The 20130-nt window shown below is 48.0% G+C and overlaps 1 protein-coding gene across 2 annotated transcripts in view; it reads right to left on the bottom strand.

Annotated features, from left to right (window-relative positions):
- The window catches only part of TKTL1 (transketolase like 1), a 32563-nt gene extending 12514 nt beyond the window's left edge, over positions 1–20049 (bottom strand). The window contains 7 exon segments of one of the 2 annotated variants that reach the window (NM_001265797.1): positions 2196–2360; positions 5398–5591; positions 6936–7063; positions 7147–7338; positions 8575–8672; positions 12928–13045; positions 19802–20049. In NM_001265797.1, the coding sequence (NP_001252726.1) occupies positions 2196–2360; positions 5398–5591; positions 6936–7063; positions 7147–7338; positions 8575–8672; positions 12928–13045; positions 19802–19935 (1029 nt within the window). In that variant the 5' untranslated portion in view covers positions 19936–20049. 2 annotated transcript variants of the gene reach the window in all.
- Between the last annotated feature and the right edge of the window lie 81 nt (positions 20050–20130).

The following is a 20130-nucleotide window of genomic DNA, read 5'->3' as shown; positions in this document are numbered from 1 at the left end:
CTCTGTAAGACCCCGTATGACCTGGGCCCTGGAGAGCTTTCTGTGTTCACCATGCTTCTACCACTTGGCCTTCCCTCTGCTCTCCAAACATCCCAAGCCTGGGCCTGCCTACAGCTGGCCATGCCCCCTGCTTGAAACGCTGTCTCCCACATCTGTACACGGCTGACCCCTCGCCACGTGAGACTCAGCTTAAGTATCACCTTTTCTGAGAGGCTGTCCCTGACTGCCCCGGTCAAGCTCTACACTGTAGCCACCTTCTTCAGCATGGCACTAAATGCCACCTGCTCGCCTTTTCTTTACAACTTTTTTCCAACTGTGAGAACATATCAGCAGGCACGGAAAAGACTACATGGCTGTGTGCTGAGGGAACCAGTGAGGTGGGGAGCAAACTTTTTGATAGGAACGTCAATCCAGAAAATTATGGATTGCATTGTTTTCCATTCAAAATGAAAACAGCTTAATGAGCCAGGCTCGGGGGCTCATGCCTGTAATCCCAGCACTTTGGGAGGCCGAGGCAGGTAGATTACCTGAGGTCAGGAGTTGGAGACCAGCCTGACCAACATGGGTTTCTGAAACCCTGTCTCTACTAAAAATACAAAAATTAGCCAGGCGTGGTGGTGCATGTCTGTAATCCCAGCTACTTGGGAGGCTGAGGCAAGGGAATCGCTTGAACCTGGGAGGCAGAGGTTGCAGTGAGCTGAGATCGTGCCACTGCACTCCAGCCTTGGTGACAGAGAGAGAAACTCCATCTTGAAAAAACAAAAAACAAAAAACAACAAAAAAACCAAATGGCCCAGCAGAGCATGGGGAGCTGTGGGGGTACCCATCTCAACAGGGGTGCTTTTTGGCTTCAGTCAACTGGCGTCGGGAGGGAATGCCACCCTGTGGTAGCAGTTCTTCCCATCTTTCAAAAGAATCCAGAAATGTGTATTCTATATAAAACCTCCTGATTCTTTTTTGAGATGGGGTCTCGCTGTTTCACAGGCTGGAATGCAGTGGTACACTGCAGCATTAAAGTCCCAGGATCAAGCATCCTCCTGCCTTAAGAGTCCCGAGTAGCTGGGACTGCAGGCTTGTGCCACCACACCTATAATCTGATTTTTAAATGCTGGCAACTGATTTTTAAAAAATTTAAAACACTGGCCGGGCGCGGTGGCTCATGTCGGTAATCCCAGCACTTTGGGAGGCTGAGGTGGGCGGATCACGAGGTGGGCGGATCACGAGGTCAGGAGATCGAGACCATCCTGGCTAACACAGTGAAACCCCGTCTTTACTAAAAAAATACAAAAAAATTAGCAAGATGTAGTGGCGGGCGCCTGTAGTCCCAGCCACTTGGGAGGCTGAGGCAGAAGAATGGCATGAACCCAGGAGGCGGAACTTGCAATGAGCCGAGCACTCCACTCCAGCCTGGGCGACAGAGCGAGACTTGGTCTCAAAAAATTTTTTAAAAAAATACTACTTGTTCCACATAAAGTCACTGGTGGTCACATAAGACCTGCTGGCCTGTGGTTTTCTGGCATAATGACAGGAGATGGGCAACATCTATGACGCACAGAGCTTTAGAGTTCAAAGGGTTTACTGGCAGTAACTCCTTCCTCTCTTGAGAGAGGTGTGCTTGTGTGCATGTGCTTGAGATACTCGCTGTATCAGTATCCCTCTGGGGAGAGACTGAGGCACAGATAAGCAGAATGGCTTTGCCTAAGGCACCAGCTCTAGGTATTGATATTCTTGTGATTGCAGTAAGTACAACATTTGCATTTCTGTGATATATTAGGCCCCTCTACAGTGGAGAGAAAAAAATTGCATTCCCTGTGACTCCTCAACCAATGTGCCTCTGGGTGGTTGCAGAATTGGGCAGAATGAGCTACTGGGGAGCCTGGGATGCTTCAGGCCCAGAACCCTGGGTTCAGATGGTTCTAGGCTCAGAGGGCCCACTGTCTGTGGCCTTGGGCCTGCTGCCCTCAGCCAACTTGGAGAGGGTGCCCAGAGAGTGCCGAGTAGTCTATTACGGCCCTCGTAGCAGACCTAGAAGCCACCTCTCAGACTCTACCTGGCTACTTGCCTCCTGTTTCCCTGGAATTTTTTTTCCACTCCTTTTGCTTTCATAAATGGAAAGAAAAACTAGCACATGCTGGGCCTCCTGTGTCCAGTGGGCCATTAATTGTAAGAAGCCCTGAGAGACACTATACACTCACCATGTTTTGCTCAGCCATAAAGCATTCGATGAAACGCTCAGGGTACTCTTTGTTGAATATCTCAGAGAAGGTAGAGTACTTGGTGTCACCATCCAGCACAATGACTCTGTCGTTTGCATAGCCCAGCTTAGCCAGAGCCAAACCACATGCTTTCCGGGTAGCTATCTAGAAGAAAGAATCAGGGGGTAGAGTTTCTTCAAATGCATTTAGAAGGAACGACTACAGAAGGAAGGTGCCATATCGTAGAATGACAAATTATCATCTATCTTGAAGAAAGTAAGTTTGTGACTCACCAAAAATTTCCTTTAATGTCATAAACATGGATTGCTAGCCAATCTTAAATCCATACTAAATAGCTGATGTGGCACTCAAGTTTTTCTCAAACTGTGCTCTTTTTAGTTAACATCCCCCCCCTCCCCTGACCCCCACTTCCTAAGCAGGTAAACACTCCACAGCTCAGGAGTGAGATTTCCGACATCAATGGTTCTCATTATATTTTTCAAATTACTTGGCCAGGTGTGGTGGCTCACACCTGTAATCCCAGCATTTTGGGAGACTGAGGCAGGTGGACCACCTGAGGTCAGGAGTTCGAGACCAGCCCGGCTAACAAGGTGAAAGCCTGTCTGTACTAAAATACAAAAATTAGCTGGGTATGATGGCTGGTGCCTATAATCCCAGCTACTTGGGAGGCTGAGGCAGAAGAATCACTTGAACCCAGGAGGCAGAGGTTGCAGTGAGCCAAGCACTCCAGCCTGGGTGACTGAGCCAGACTCCATCTCAAAAAAAAAAAAAAATGTTGAATTTTATGAATTGCTTTTGTTTAGTGTGTATGATGATGATCACACTTCCCCCCGTCCTTTGACCTAATACTAGAACAGTGAATTCTATTCCTACGTCTCCTGGCATGAGTCACCTGCATTACTAATTTGAGCTCACTGATTCACTTAACTTTTTTAATGTACTAATGAAGTTGAGATGGGTTAATGTTCTATTTAGAATTCTTATATTGCTATTCACAAATAAAGTTGCTCTACAGTTTTCTTTAGGCTAACTTTGTCACATTTTCGCTTCATAAATAAATCGCGATGACATTTTCATCTTCCTCCGTATTTGGAAAAATGTGAAACAGTTTAGAAATTACTCTTTTTGGGAAGGTTAAAAATGAGTCACTCTTATATAACCTGGTGAGCCTGGAGCTTTGGGGGATAGCCCTTGGATAGCTTTCTCCATTTTTTCTAGGGCTATTGATTCATTTAAGTTTTTTGTACCTCTTTTAGTCAATTTTGATATTTTATGTATTCCTAAAAATGCTCCCCCCGCTTTTCACGTTTTCATACCAATTATACAACTATAGCGTTATTCGGTTTTCTAAAAAAAAAAATTTTTTTTTTGAGACAAGAGTCTCGCTCTGTTGCCCAGGCTGGAATGCAGTGGCCCAATCATAGCTCACTATCCCCTCAAACTCCTGGGCTCAGGTGATCCTCCTGCCTCAGTCTCCAGAGTAGCTGGAACCACATTATGGCACCATGCCTGGCTAATTTTTAAATTATATGTAGAGATGGGGTCTTACTACTTTGCCCAGGCTAGTCTTGAACTCCTGGGCTCAACTGGTCTTCCTGCCTTGGCCTCCTAATAGTGCTGGGATTACAGGTGTGAGCCACTGTGCCTGGCCCACCCTCTGTTGATACACCTTTTTCTTTCTTCTGGTTTTTATCTTCTGATTTCTCAAGTATTCAAAATTTATTTATTTATTTATTTATTTATTTATTTATTTATTTTGAGACGGAGTCTCGCTCTGTCGCCCAGGCTGGAGTGCAGTGGCGCGATCTCGGCTCACTGCAAGCTCCGCCTCCCGGGTTCACGCCATTCTTCTGCCTCAGCCTCCTGAGTAGCTGGGACTACAGGCGCCCGCCACCGTGCCCGGCTAATTTTTTGTATTTTTAGTAGAGACGGGGTTTCACCGTGGTCTCCATCTCCTGACCTTGTGATCCGCCCGCCTCGGCCTCCCAAAGTGCTGGGATTACAGGCGTGAGCCACCGCGCCTGGCCCAAAATTCATTTATTTTTAACCCTCATTACCAGGCTAAGAAAACACAAACAACACTCAAAATTTCTCCAAATAAAGAAGGGTCAGAAAGTATGTCCTTCCTCCCTAGGCTCGCCATCTTACTTCCTCTAGGCCATAGAGAACTTGCCTATGTCAGGTCTGCTATACCAGAAGACAGGATGTAAACATGCTAAAAACCAAAAGGACTTGATATTCAGAGTTTTGTGCATAATTTTATTCCTTTTTGAGGTTTCTGATGAATTGGCCTGCTCCTCTGTGTAATTCAGAGAGTAAGTTCAAAAGATCAGCCCGCCTGGGACCAGTATTCTTAGCGGAGACACAGAATTGTAGCAGTTCCGTGCACAAACCGAAGTTGGGAAGCAATAAAAAGGCACACCACACCAGGAGTTAATAAATAGCAATGGGCCGGGCGCGGTGGCTCAAGCCTGTAATCCCAGCACTTTGGGAGGCCGAGACGGGCGGATCACGAGGTCAGGAGATCGAGACCATCCTGGCTAACACGGTGAAACCCCGTCTCTACTAAAAAATACAAAAAACTAGCCGGGCGAGGTGGCGGGCGCCTGTAGTCCCAGCTACTCGGGAGGCTGAGGCAGGAGAATGGCGTAAACCCGGGAGGCAGAGCTTGCAGTGAGCTGAGATCCGGCCACTGCATTCCAGCCTGGGTGACAGAGAGAGACTCCGTCTCCAAAAAAAAAAAAAAAAAAAAAAAAAAAAAAAAAAAAAAAAAAATAAATAAATAAATAGCAATGGACCAATCAGAAAATTCAGACACACGTGTGAAAGCCAAAAATAAAAATCAGACCTAATAAAAGAGAAGGGGGGATAGGAGTGGTGAAGGATCAAGTACCTATTGGGTGCAATGTCCACTACTCTGATGCTGGGTGCACTGAAAGCCCAGACCTTACCACTACACAAAATCTATCCATGTGACAGAACTGCACTTTGTGCCCCTAAATCTATTTTTTTAAAACGGCAAACCTCTCTTTATTGCTTATAAACTGTTATACATTACTCTAATAATTGATTCGTCCGTGGAGACCAGAATAAATGAAGAATCCTGTGTATATATGAACAACATTAGAGAACAAAGCAGTTGACATACCTTGTTTATTCAATTATCCACCTTTCTGCCTACCTTGTCACCAACTCTGTAATCAGGTGGAGAGGTCATCCTTACATCTGTGATGTTGACTTCAGGTGAGTCCTCAATGGGGAGCTGTGGGTCAAGATTCCTGCTGGTCTCTATCTGGCTCTCAATTAATTTGATAATGGCATCTGCTCTTTCTCTTGGCATTGGCTTTCCATGCCAACTTTCTGCATCCTCAATACCTGTAATGAAACAAATAAAAGACATCCATTCCATAAATATTTAATGAGTGCCTATGAGGTCACCTGAAAAACAGACCCTGATGAAAAAGACGTCACCCTAGGACTCACAGGAGGAACACCTGGCACGGAGGGCCTGGGATGCTGCTGCAGCCAGAGAGAACAGCTTGGACAAAGGTCTTGAGGCTTTTTGTTTTGAGACAGGGGTCTCACGCTATGACTCCTCCCCAAGCTGGAGTGCAGCGGGTGGTCATAACTAACCACAGCTTCCAACTCCTTGGGCTCGAGTGATCCTCCCGCCTCCGCCTCCTAAGTAGCTGGGATTATAGGTGCAAGCCACTGCACCTAGCTATGCCCCTGAGGGCCACTGGTGAGTGGAAGGGAGAATGATGACAAGGCTGGAGAGACAGGTAGGGCACACCATGGAGGGTGGGTCTTGTGGGTATGAGAAGTTTGAGTTTTATCTAAAGCAAGATTGGAAACTATTGAAGGGTTTGGAGTGGGGAAAGTGACTGATCAGATCCATTATAGAAAGATCACTGTGGTGGCAGTGTAGAGACTGGTGCGGAGGCAGGCCAGCTGGAACTTTGGGAGAGATGATGGGTGTGGCAACAGCCATGGTAGTAGAGACGGGGAGGAGTGAATGAGTCCAAGATATGTAATCTAGGGGACTGGGTGTATGTGTGGGCCTATGAGAGGGAGGCAGAGGCAAGGCCAATACCCAGGGTCCTGCCGGGAACACACTGGCAAAATAAGTTACTGAACGGAGGGTACCAGAGTAAAACTATATTTTCGGTAGGAGTCACAGAACGGTTTTATTCTAAAATGTCTATAGTCCTAAAAAAAATCCAGGAACTACACTCTTTGTAATGAGTTAAATTGAGATAAACAATTTCAGCTATCAGCCTTGAAATGTGATAGTTGGTGATTCCAAGCTCCCTTCTTCCCCAACTCCCAGGGTTCTTCCAGAAAAGTGTGGACCTAGGCACGTGTTTAAGTATGCACTCTTATTTCTGCACCTGCTCATACACACAGCACACTTTCTGATTCTACTAACCGTAGAGATTGTTCCCCGTCAGTCCTCCAATGGGCTGTACTCCTAGACACTCCCTCGTGCAGGCAGTACATCACTGTCCACCTGCTAGGGCTTTCGATGTCCCCTCCTACGCTAAGCAGACACTAGCTAGTGAAAGTAAGAGAGCAGGAGCCTCCAGCATATACTCCAGGCAGAACTGCTATTCACTAAATGAGTCATCTTCCTAGGCCCATTTAAGCCTCTCCCCGCCTCTGCTGCTGAGCGGACAGATGCTTTTAACAACCAGGAGCAGGAGGAAAGGGCTTGCTTACTTGGTGTGCCCCGGCCCTTGAAGGTCTTGGCCACCACAGCAGTGGGCTTGTGCTTCACCTGAGAGGCCTGCCAGAACACCTGGCACAGCGCCTCCACGTCCCGACCATCCACCACGTAAGTGTTCCACCTGCCAACAGAGGAGCAGGCTGGGTTACAAGAGATGAAGGGGGCAGGACAGAATGGAAATCAAGCGCAAGGGAATACAGTTACCCGAAGGCTTCGCAGCGCCTCTGATAGATGTCTATGCAGTGCTCGGCGGGCAATGCACCACTGTGTCCCAGGCGGTTCACATCAAAGATCGCCACCAGATTGTCCAGACTGTAGTAGGAAGCAAAGGCCATTGCCTCCCAGACAGAGCCTTCTGAGGACTCGCCGTCACTCATGAGGCAGAACACCCGGTAGCTGGAGCAAGACAAGAGAGGTTTAGGACCCTGTGGGGGCTCATCTGGGCCAACCAAGCAAATGCGTTTCAGGAGGAGAAATGGAAGCAACTGGAGCAGCTGCTTCAGACCATCCACTTCCCACAATTTCCGTCATCAACTCTGCCCCAGCCCAGCAGCTAAGGAAGCCGAGCTTGAAGAGCCTGGGGCTCACAAACAGGCTTTGCCTCTGGCTAGTTTTCTCTTTCTAACTGTAAAGCAACTTTTAGGTTCTTCTGCCACATTTCCTTATCAATAAGCAAACAGGGCCAGAGGGGAAGGGGAAGAAAGTAGCACCCTTAAGTTCCCCAAACATTTACACATTCATTTTCCTGGTAAGTTCCCTTTTAAAGCATTGCCATCTTCTAATTTTTTTTTTTTTTTTTTTGAGACAGAGTGTCTGTCACCCAGGCTGGAGTGCAATGGCGTGATCTTGGCTCACTGCAACCTCCACCTCCCGGGTTCAAGTGACTCTCCTGCCTACAGGCCCACGCCACCACGCCCAGCCACCACTTTCTAGTTCTGTTCTTACAACTTATTTACAATAATCCACAATCAAAACACCCCACTTGGAAACGTGTTCTGCTGTGAAGTAAATTCCTCCACAACCAACGATGTGAGTGTTCCCATCAAGAAAACACATCCGGCCAGGGACAGTGGCTCACACCTGTAATCCCAGCACTTTGGGAGGCCAAGGCAGGCGGATCACCTGAGGTCTGGAATTTGAGACCAGCCTGGCCAACATGGCGAAACCCCATCTCTACTAAAAATACAAAAATTAGCTGGGCATGGTGGTGCATGCCTGTAATCCCAGCTACCCAGGAGGCTAAGGCAGGAGAATCACTTGAAACCGAGAGGCAAAGGTTGCAGTGAGCTGAGATCATGCCACTGCACTCCAGCCCGGCCACAGAGTGAGACTCAGTCTCAAAAACAAACCACACATCCCAGACCCCACTAAAGTGCTGGAAATCTTCAAAAAAGCTATAGAACGGAAAGGCAACAGCAGCTGAAACCTTTCAACAGACCTGTGGGATAGGAAGCGGGGCAGCTGCCCGAGGAGGGGAGAAGGCACAGGGAAGCCTTCCAGAGGGGTCACCACGGGATGTGATGGGGACTAGCCCTTTAGGGCTCTCCACCTCACGGAGATAGGTGGCTGTCCCCCAAGACTCTAGGAAGGGGGATGCAGGGCAGTTAAATGGCTTCTGGGTAAGAGCCTTACCTGGCCCGATCGAAGTACTTGCCAGTATATGCCATTCCACATGCAACGCCCAGTCCTTGTCCAAGCCATCCTGTTGCCACATCCACAAACGACAGTCTCTGTAAGAGAAGGGACCCAGGGAACCCTGATGCAGCTGCAGGACATGGTATCAGGTGGACTCACACACTGAGTGCAGGCTGCTCCTGTCAGCTGTGTAGCAGTGTTCCATCCAAACGGCCCCTCCCACCCCGCTGGGTGAATTCCTCTTCCCCACACCCATATGCACCCCAAGCTTCCGATCAACGTTACAAGTGGACAATGGGTCAAGCCCAGGGCTCAGCCCGGGCTGGAAACTCAGGTGACTAAGGTGACGAAGACATCCACTGTCCCTGCCTGGGGAGTCATAGCTAATCCATACAGTATGGCAAGGGTGGCTGGAGCTTTGGGAATAGAGACAGGGAGCCTAAGTGCAAAGCAGAAAATGTAAACTATGATTTTTGCCATTTTCCCACGGCCTTTCCCGGTCATGTACAAATCAGATGTTCAATCCTATGGAGGATATGGATTCTTAAACAGAAACCAGACTATTCTGGTTCCCTGGTTTATAAAACTCAGGTCAACTGAGATCTTACAAGTGGTCATCTAGAAGTGCCCATGCTACAAATGAATCCCTTTCTACTAGCATTTACCCCACCCCCAACATTCCGTTTGCAGGCACAGGGTCATCACTAACCCAAGCAGAAGATGTGGCCCTCTGTGGCCCACAAGGTCATGCCAAAGAGCTGCTGCACTGACTGGAGAGGCCCAACTTGCAAGCATACTGAATTTACCCAACAGCTTCTGCAGCCACCGTTTCAACCTGGTCTTAAACATCCCTTGCATCTGTCACTGCAGTGGCCTCCCAGCCTCCCGCACAGCCATTCTCAATCTAGCCACCAGGGGGAGCCTGTTAAAACTGAAGTTGACTGATCACATCTCTGTTAACTTTTCTTTTCTTTTTTTTTTTTTTTTTTGAGACGGAGTCTTGCTCTGTCACCCAGGCTGGAGTGCAGTGGCCGGATCTCAGCTCACTGCAAGCTCCGCCTCCCGGGTTTACGCCATTCTCCTGCCTCAGCCTCCCGAGTAGCTGGGACTACAGGCGCCCACCACCTCGCCCGGCTATTTTTTTTTTTTGTATTTTTTAGTAGAGACGGGGTTTCACCGTGTTAGCCGGGATCGTCTCTCGATCTCCTGACCTCGTGATCCGCCCGTCTCGGCCTCCCAAAGTGCTGGGATTACAGGCTTGAGCCACCGCGCCCGGCTCTGTTAACTTTTCAAGGTCTTCCCACCTCCCACCAAGTACAGCTCAACTTTTTGCACCTGTCTGCCCACCCCAGCCCCCATCACCTCCATTTCTCCCTCCCACTGCTCCGGCACCCTGGCCTCCTTGCTGCTCCTTGAACACAGTGGGCATACACCTGCCTCAGGGCCTTAGCACTCATGGCACCCACTAGTGGAGTGCTTGTGCCTGGATGTGGACACAGCTCACTCTCCTGCCTCTTCCAAATCCCTACACAAGCGTCAGCACTGAGGTCTTTCTGGACCATTCTTTTTCAACCAGTGCCTCCTACCTCCTCCACTTTTACTTGATCCCAGATGCTTGGCCCCACCTGACACTCCATCTATTGACTTAAAAGTTTGTTTCCTGCCTGTCACCCTCCTCTGCTCAAACGTCAGTGCCTTTCCAGCAGAGAAGAGCAGGGTCATCACTACTGTAGATGGATGGATGGTATTTATGATTCTCAGATCTGCTTCTTGCCTCTTACCCTCTGCTACTCCCTGGGTACTCTTGATCTTCTCCGGCATTCTCTGCATGCTTTGTGCCCACCAGAGACTCCCTTTTGGTTCTGCATTACCAGCCCAGCACAACTGTCCCACTCAACTCAAGTCTCTTTTGACTATGTCTCCAGTCACGTCTCCCTTCCTATGGCACCCACCACACTCAGGTAACAAGCTCTGGCTCCCAGTCGCCTTGCATGCCCTTGGAAGTCCTACAAAATAATGGACCGAGCCTGGGCTCAGCAGTACAGACCAACTCTGCTTCCCTCTAGCTGTGAAGTGTGAGGCCAGCGGGCCCATCTCAAAGATTTTATGGGTGCAATGGAGACCAGAGCCCCTTAGGTGACAGGAGGTTAAGGATAAAGTGAGGATAGATTGAGAAAATGGTGAGGCATCAGTATGATGCCTGTTATGGCAGAAGTGCTCCCACATGGGTGTTGTCTTTCTTAAGAACCCTTATGCTGTGGGGGTAGACGATTCAGGGAGGTGAAAGGCTAGAATACAGATCTGCTCTGCCTGGAGGATGGCTGTTTGCCCCGTCCCCAGGCAAACCACAATGGACTATGCTTCACATGTTTTCTCTTTTGTTCCAATTTCATCTACCAGCTAAATCTGATGAACACACAAATTCTGGCAGCTGAACAGTGCCTGGTGTGCTGCTGCCCAATAGAAAGCCTCTTCATCCCCTAAGGCCAATGGCTCTGATAGCAGCTGTTACATGACAGTCTAGACTTTTTTTTTTTTTTTTGGAGACAGGGTCTTGCGCTCTGTCTCCCAGGCTCAAGTGATCCTCCCACCTTAGCCTCCTGAGTAGCTGCAGGCACGCATCACCATGCCCAGCTAATTTTCGTATTTTTTGTAGAGATTGGGGTCTTGCCATGTTGCCTAGGCCGGTCTCAAGAGATCCTCCTGTCAGAGCCTCCCAAAGCACTGGTGTGAGCCACTGTACCCAGCCTTTCCTTATTTTAAACCAGAAATCTAAACACCCATATTGCATTTATACATCTAATTTTGTTTTTTCAATTTTCATTGTAAAGGGGGCTGGAAGTGGTGGCTTGTTGACTGTAATCCCAGCACTTTGGGAAGCAGAGGTGGGTGCCTGGGCCCAGGAGTTTAAGGCCAGCCTGGGCAACATAGTGAGACCCTGTCTCTACAAAAAATACAAAAATTAGCCGGTCGTGGTGGCGTATGCCTGTAATCCCATCTACTCAAGAGGCTGAAGTGGGAAGATTGCTTGAGGCCAGGTGGTCAGGAGTGCATTTTGCTGAGCCCGAGCCACTGCACTCAAGCCTGGGCAAAAGCGAGACTCTATCTCCCCCCAAAAATAAAGAAAAAAAGACATAAAAAAAGTTCAAGTTTACAGACATGTTTAAAGACTAGCACAATGAATTCCTTCCTGTATACTGCTTACCTCCAGTAACCAACTAAAAGTAATGGAAGGCATTTACTTCCTCTCTCTCTCCACACATGCGTGTACACATATAAATTCTATTTATTTTTTGCCAAACCGTTTGACATTATGGTTCAGACACCAAGACAAGGGTCACAATTATGACCTTTAGGCACCTCAACTATGCCCATAGTTTTTGTCTTTACTTCCCACTGTGCTAATCTGACATTTCTATTTGGACACAGTACTCTACCCAGCCAGATTATTTTTTTTTCTTTTGAGAAGGAGTCTTGCTCTATCGCCCAGGCTGGAGTGCAGTGGCACGATCTCAGCTCACTGTAACCTCTGCCTCCCAGGTTCAAACAATTCTTGTGCCTCAGCCTCCCAAAAAGCTGAGGTTAGAGGCATGTGCTACCACGCTCAGCTAATTTATTTATTTATCTATTTATTTATTTATTTTTAAGTAGAGACAGAGTTTTGCTATGTTGACCACACTGGTCTCGAACTCCTGGCCTCCAGTGATCCGCTCACCTCAGTCTTCCAAAGTGCTGGGATTACAGGCATGAGCCACTGCGCCCGGCCCCTAGCCAGGTTTTAATTTGCTTCGGGACACAGTGTACTTTGAGATGGCATCAAACCAGCCACACAGATTGACCTTGAGGTTTTTTCTTTCCTATCCCCCAACATCATGAGGTGGCTGGTATTGCGCCCAATCTAATGAGAAGTGCCCCATCAGTTTCAGGTCAGATCTGCACAAACATAGAAGAGGAGGAAGCTGACTGACAGGGGTGGGATGTCCCTCCCAGTTACGCTCAATTTCCCCCAGGCTCAGTGAGTGGGATTCACTGAGGCTGCCTGCCTCTGCTCAGGCAGCACAGAGGGTGGGAGCAGCATAACCCGCCAAGGAGGAAGCTTTCATGCTAAGTGGGGTGAGGTAGGGTATGACCAAAGGAAAGGAAGGACAGCCAGCTCTCCCAAGCCACCCTTCCTACCATGCCATCACAGGGCTCCAAGTGGCCCTCACTAGAACACTAAAGCTTTAAGATGCAAAGGAAGAACCAAACTGATAAACGAGGCCCATTTCAGGCCTTGTTCCCACATGGTGGCTGTTCAAACTGGGCTTAACTGGCAAGCACCACAGCAGCCCTGGGCTCCCCCCGGCATACCTTTGCGAGGACAAATCGGTCGTTGTCTGGATTCTCTGGATCTGACTGCTTGTACCTCATGATGTAGAAGAACAGCACAGACATGATCTCGGCAGAACTGCTACAGGATGTAGGGTGGCTGAAAGACAGACATGACACTGGTCATTTCTCACAGCAACTAGTTCCTAACACGTGATCTTGGCACATGGTCTCCTCATAGAAGCAGTCATTTCTCCCAGCCCGGGAAGAATCCAACCAAGGGTAAGGAATGCAGGGCTCACGGGCTGGAAGGGTGCTTTAAAGCCCAGTAACCTCACCACCCCTCCCCGTGCGCACAGCGAGGCCAGCTCCTAACAGCAGAGCACTGTGGACTCAGGGCAAGTTTCCTTCATGCCTCTGACGTGAGTATTCTTTCACACGCTTAAATTCATTTGTGGCCTTTCCACATGCCGAGGAACTTTCAGGAGCATTGCTAACCAGAAATGCCATGAAGAGCCCATTCTACTTTCTACAATGAATTTCTTTTAGGAAGTGAATGGTGACATACTGAGCAATTTGTCATGGTAGAGTAACTGAGGACCTTTCTGAGTGTTGGCAAAGTAACTGCTGCTCTTAGAAAGCGGCCTGCATGTGAGTCCAGCCAGGTCCTAATTAATTAAAAAGGGGGAAGGGACAAGACACAGCAGGGGAGAAAACCAACTCTCTGGAGCTCTGCCCAGCTGTAAGTAAAAAAAGATGTTAGGCCCAGCTCATATTAATAATCTCTCATTTCAAATTTCACTAAGAAAGTCCCCATTAAGAAAATGGGGACTTAGACTGGGCACGGTGGCTCACGCCTGTAATCCCAGCACCTTGGGAGGTCGAGGCGGGCGGATCACCTGAGGTCGGGAGTTCGAGACCAGCCTGACCAACATGGAGAAACCCCATCTCTACTAAAAAAAAAAAAAAAAAAAAGTGTGGTGGCACATGCCTGTAATACCAGCTACTTGGGAGGCTGAAGCAGGAGAATCACTTGAACCCGGGGGGCAGAGGTTGCGGTGAACCGAGATCACGCCATTGCACTCCAGCCTGGGCAACGAGAGCAAAATTCCATCTCGGAAAAAAAAAAAGAAAAAGAAAATGGGACTAAAACCTCTTGCTTTGCAAACATCCTCTAAGTGGATGATTTAGATTTAAAAGCCACACAGATCCCTCGAGAAAATGCAGCCATCTGTTACTAATTTTGAAGGTGAAGGGAACAAAATGAACATGTACAAAAAATTCAGACAATATATGGTTCTTAACTGCATCCACACTGTCCTTTTACTATCTAGCTCAGGCTCTGGAGCAAGATTTATTTTATTTACTTATTTTTTGAGACACAGTCTCACTCTGCTGCCCAGGGTGGAGTACAGTGGTGCTATCTCGGCTCACTGCAACCTCCGCCTTCTGCGTTCAAGTGATTCTCCTGCCTCAGCCTCCCAAGTATCTGGAATTACAGACGTGCACCACCACGCCCGGCTGATTTTTGCATTTTTAGTAGAAACAGGGTTTCACTATGTTGGCTAGGCTGGTCTCAAACTCCTGACCTCAGGTGATCCACCCCACCTCAGCCTCCCAAAGTGCTGGGATTACAGGCATGAGCCACCGCACCCGGCCAACAAGATTTAAAAAGACATATTGTACTAAGTATTTTCTCTAACCGCAATGGGATGAGGTTAGAAATCAATAATAGATGGAAAACTGGAAAATTCACAAATTTGTGAAAATTAAGCAACACACTCTCACACAACCAAAGAGCAATGGCGAAATAAATAAAGGAAATCCACATTGGAGAAGAGGAAGTCAAACTAGTGCTGTAACACTGATGATACAATCAGACAGCTAGAAAACCCTAGGCCAGGCGCAGTTGGCTCACGTCTGTAATTCCAGCACTTTGGGAGGCCGAGATGGGCGGACCACCTGAGGTTAGGAGTTCAAGACCAGCCTGGCCATGGTCTGGTGAAACCCCATCTCTATTAAAAATACAAAAATTAGCTGGGTGCGGTGGCGCACACCTGTAGTCGCAGCTACTCGGGTAAGGCAGGAGAACTGCTTGAACCTGGGAGGTGGAGGTTGCAGCGAGCTGAGATCATGCCACTGCACTTCAGTCTGGGTGACAGAAGCTCCATCAAAAACAAACAAAATCCTAAAGACTCATCCAAAAGACTCTTAAATCTGATAAACAAATTCAGTAGTCTCAGGTCACAAAATAAATGTACACAAATCAGTAGCACTAGACCGACAACAATCAAGCTTGAGAATCAAATCAAGAACTCAATCCCTTTCACAACAGCTGTAAACAACAACAACAACAAAACCCACCCTAGAAATATACTTAACCAAGGAGGTGAAAGGTACCTACAAGAAAAACTACAAAACACAGCTGAAAGACATCACAGATGACACAAACAGAAACATATCTCACGCTCATGGATAGGAAGAACCAGTATTGTGAAAATGGCAATACTGCCCAAAGCTATCTACAGATTCAATGCAATTCCCATCAAAATACACCATCGGGCTGGACGCAGTGGCTCACGCCTGTAATCCCAGCACTTTGGGAAGCTGAGGCGGGCGGATCACAAGGTCAAGAGATCGAGACCAGCCTGGCCAACATTGTGAAACCCCATCTCTACTAAAAATACAAAAATAAGCTGGGAGTGGTGGCATGTGCCTGTAGTTGCAGCTACTCAGGAGGCTAAGGCAGGAGAATCCCCTGAACCCGGGCAGCAGAGGTTGCAATGAGCCAAGATTTTGCCACTGCACTCCAGGCTGGGCGACAGAGCAAGACTCCATCTCAAGACGAAAACAAAACAAAACAAAAAACAAACAAAAAAACCAAGACAAGAAACCGAAAAATAATAGATCTACCATCTATCTACCATCCAATCCAGAAATTCCACTACTGGCTATCTACCCAAAAGAAAAAAAGTCATTATATGAAAAAGGTACATGCACACACATGTTTATAGGCAGCACAATTCACAACTGCAAAGATAAGGAACCAACCTAAATGCCCATCAACCAATGAGTAGATAAAGAATGTGGTGTGTATACAACATGGATACTACTCAGATATGAAAAACAACGTATTCTGCAGCAACTTGGGTGGAGCTGGAGGCCATTATTTTAAGTGAAGTAACTCAGGAATAGAAAACCAAATACTGTATGTTTTCACTTGTAAGTGGAGCTAAGCTTTGGAGTGATATAATGGACTTTGGGGAGGAGAGTAAAGGGGGAGGGTAGGAAGGAAGTGAGGAATAAAAGACTACATGTTAGGAACAGCGTACACTGCTTGGGTGATGGGTACATTAAAATCTCAGAATTCACCAATATAGAAGTTATTGACATAATCAAAAACCACGTATACCCCTAAAAGTACTAAAATTAAAAAAAAAAAAATGAGAGGCTGGGTGCGGTGGCTCATGCCTCTAATCCCAGCACTTTGGGAGGCCGAGGTGGATGGATCACCTGAGGTCGGGAGTTCGAGACCAGCCTGACCAACATGGAGAAACCCCGTCTCTACTAAAAATACAAAATTAGCTGGGCGTGGAGGTGCATGCGTGTAATCCCAGCTACTCAGGAGGCTGAGGCAGGAGAATTGCTTGAACCTGGGAGGCAGAGGTTGCGGTGAGCCTAGATCGCGCCATTACACTCCAGCCTGGGCAACAAAAGCAAAACTCCGTTTCAAAAAAAAAAAGAAAGAAAAATCCTTTAGGGACAAATGAAAACAGAAGCACAAAATACCAAAACCTATGGGATGCAGTAAAAGCAGTGCCAAGTGGGACATTTATAGCTGTAAACACATTTTTTAAAACCCCTCATATCTGGCCAGGTGTGGTAGCTCACACCTGTAATCCCAACACTTTGGGAGCCGAAGCAGGCAGATCACTTGAGGCCAGGGGTTCGAGACCAGCCTGGCCAACATGGAGAAACTCTATCTCTAGCCTGGGCGACACAGCAAGACTCTGTCTCAAAAAGTAATAATAAATAAATAACCCTTCAAATCAACAACCTAACTTTACAACTTAAGTACTAAACTCAAAGCTAGCAGGAGAAAGAAATTAAAAAGATCAAAGCACAAATAAAACAGACTAAGAAAACAGAAAAAATCAGTGAAACCAATTTTTTTTTTCTTTTTGGGACAGGGTCTCACTTTGTCACCCTGGCTAGAGTGTAGAACACAAATATGGCTCACTGCAGCCTCAAGCAATCTTTCCACCTCAGCCTTCCAAGTAGCTGGGACTATAGGTGCTTGCCATGTCTAGCCAATTGTTGTATTTTTGGCAGAGACGGGGTTTCCCCATGTTGGCCAGGCTTGTCCTGAACTCTTGAGCTCAAGCGATCCAGCTGCCTTGGCCTCCTAAAGTGCTGAGATTACAGGCATGAACCACCTCTCCCAGCCAAAGCTGGTTCTTTATAAAAGGTCAACAAAACTAGCTATTAATAGATGGGCAGGGCACCGTGGTGTGCACCTGTAGTTCCAGCTACTCAAGAGGCTGAGAGGCAGGAGAGTCGCTTGAAGCCCAGGAGAGTTCGAGGCTGCAGTGAACTATGATTGCACCACTGCACTCCAGCCTGGGTGAAAGAGCAAGACCCTGCCTCGAAAAAAAAAAAAGTTCATCAAGTTAAAGTGGGGTCACTAATACCGCTTCTACGGAAATAAAAAAGGTGACAGTGTACTATGAATAATCGCATGCCAACAAATGGGTTAATCTACAATAGATAAATTCCTAGAAACAGAAAGCCTCACAAGACTTAATCAGCACAAGAAAATCTGAATAGACCTACAACTAACTAGTAAGGAGACTACAGCAGTAATAAAAAAAACTCCCAATAAATAAAAGCCTCATAGGCAATTATTACCAAACATTTAAAGAAAAATTAACAACAATCTTCTTCAAACTCCTCAAAAAAAAATTTTTTTTTTCTCTACAATGTCTTGCTTCCTTTGTTGCCCAGGCTGTTGTATAGTGGCGCAATCTCAGTTCACTGCAAACTCTGTCCCCCGCGTAGCTGGGACTACAGGCACGTGCCACCACGCCCAGCTAATTTTTGTAACATTCTGCAGAGGCTTGCCATCTTGCCCAGGTTGATTCAATGCAATTCCCATCAAAATATACCATGGCTCACACAATCCTCCTGCCTTGGCCTCCCAAAGTGCTGGGATTACAGGTGGGAGCCACCACGCCCGACCTTTCAAAAAATTTAAGATGGAACACTTTGAAACTCATCCCATGAAGCCAGCATTACACTTTGATAACAGAAGCAAACACTACAATAAAACCATAGACCAGGCCGGGCGCGGTGGCTCACGCCTGTAATCCCAGCACTTTGGAAGGCCGAGGTGGGTGGATCACGAGGTCAGGAGATCGGGACCATCCTGGCTAACACGGTGAAACCCCGTCTGTACTAAAAAATAGAAAAAATTAGCCGGGCGTGGTGGCGGGTGCCTATAGTCCCAGCTACTCGGGAGGCTGAGGCAAGAGAATGGTGTCGACCCGGGAGGTGGAGCTTGCAGTGAGCAGAGACTGCACTACTGAACTCTAACCTGGGGGACAGAGTGATATTCCATCTCAAAACAAACAAAAAACCAAAACAAACAAAAAGAATCATAGACCAATATCCCTTATACTGAAGCAAAAACCATCAACTGCATACTAGCAAATCCAACAGCTCATTTTTGTTCCAATTCGTACTCAATTGCCAGTTTCTTTTACTTTAATTTTTTTTTTTTTTTTTTTTTTTGAGGCAGGGTCTCACTGTTTCCCAAGCTGAATTCGAACTCCTGGACTCAAGCGATCCTCCCGCCTCAGGCCCCACGTACTGAGACTGCAGGCCTGAGCCACCGCGCTCAGCTAGGTTTAACTTTTTTTTCCTTGAGACAGAGTCTCGCTCTCGCCCAGGCTGGAGTGCGGTTGCGCAATCTCAGTTCACTGAAACCTGACCCTCTCAGCCTCCCGCGTAGCTGGGACTACAGGCACGTGCCACCACGCCCAGCTAATTTTTGTAACATTTTGTACAGAGGCTCGCCATCTTGCCCAGGCTGATTTCTAACTAGTTTCTAGGCTCACACGATCCGCCTGCCTCGGCTTCCCTAAGTGCTTGGGATTACAGGTGGGAGCCACTACACCTGGCCACTCCAAAAAATTTAAGATGGAACACTTTGAAACATCCTATGAAGCCAGCATTACACTTTGATACCAAAACCAAATACTACAATACAACTAGAGACAAATATCCCTCAAACTGATGCAAAAACCATCAACCGCATATACCAGCAAACCCAACAAAAAGCAACCCTCCCACCTCAGCCTCCCGAATAGCTGGGAGTGCAGGCGCGTGCCCCCATGCCCAACTCATTTTTTATTTTCATTTTTTGGTAAGAGACGGCGTTTCACCACGTTGCCCAGGTTAGAATTTTAATTGCTTTTTCTCCTCACATCCTGGGTTAGGGTCGCTCATTCACCCTCAGGGATCCACTACAACTGCTTACCCGGGAAGCCGTGCTCCCCGCTAAAATGAAAACCACAACTAGCCCGATTTGATCCCAACAACATCCCTCTGCCGCCTCAGTCCGGTCTGGATCCTTGCCTCCCAACTGGGGATCCTGGGGACCTCCAGAACTTCGGCCGGGGGTAAATGAGGGGCAGGTTCCAGAGCCTGTGGCCGACCGACCAACCGACCGGCCCTTGGGTTAGGGGGAAGAGTGCCTCGCCGCCATCTAGGGTGCTCGGCCCGCCCCAACAGCCCAAGACAGGGCATCTACGACAGAGCCCATTGCGCCTCTGAGAGCTCCCCCTTCACCACACGGCCTCATGGCCACCGGGCCCGTGGCCCCTGCACGACCCAGACTTCAATAAGGAGAACTTACCCGGAGCTCGTGGAGCATGTAGCCCTGATGGAATGGATTCGCAAGCGGCTGGCCATATCTCTCAGCACCCGCAAGGTGCCCCCGTCGGGTCTGGCCTCCTCCGGCAACTCAGCACTCGCCTCAGCATCCGCCATTAATCCAATCCCTTAGGTGTCTCAAGACGCAGTCCGAACCCTCCGACGTCTGAAGAGCGAATGGTGCCGGCGTGCTGCCCAGCGCGTTTATGTGATGTCGGCGTGGCTCCCTCCGCGTGCTGCGTGCCGCTCCCTCCGCGTGCCGCTCCCTCCGCGTGCCGCTCCCTCCGCGTGCCGCTTCTTCCGCAAGCAATT

The sequence above is a fragment of the Macaca mulatta genome, chromosome X, assembly GCF_049350105.2.
Source record: "Macaca mulatta isolate MMU2019108-1 chromosome X, T2T-MMU8v2.0, whole genome shotgun sequence".
Classification (NCBI taxonomy): domain Eukaryota; kingdom Metazoa; phylum Chordata; class Mammalia; order Primates; family Cercopithecidae; genus Macaca; species Macaca mulatta.
This window is presented reverse-complemented; position numbering and strand designations above follow the sequence as displayed.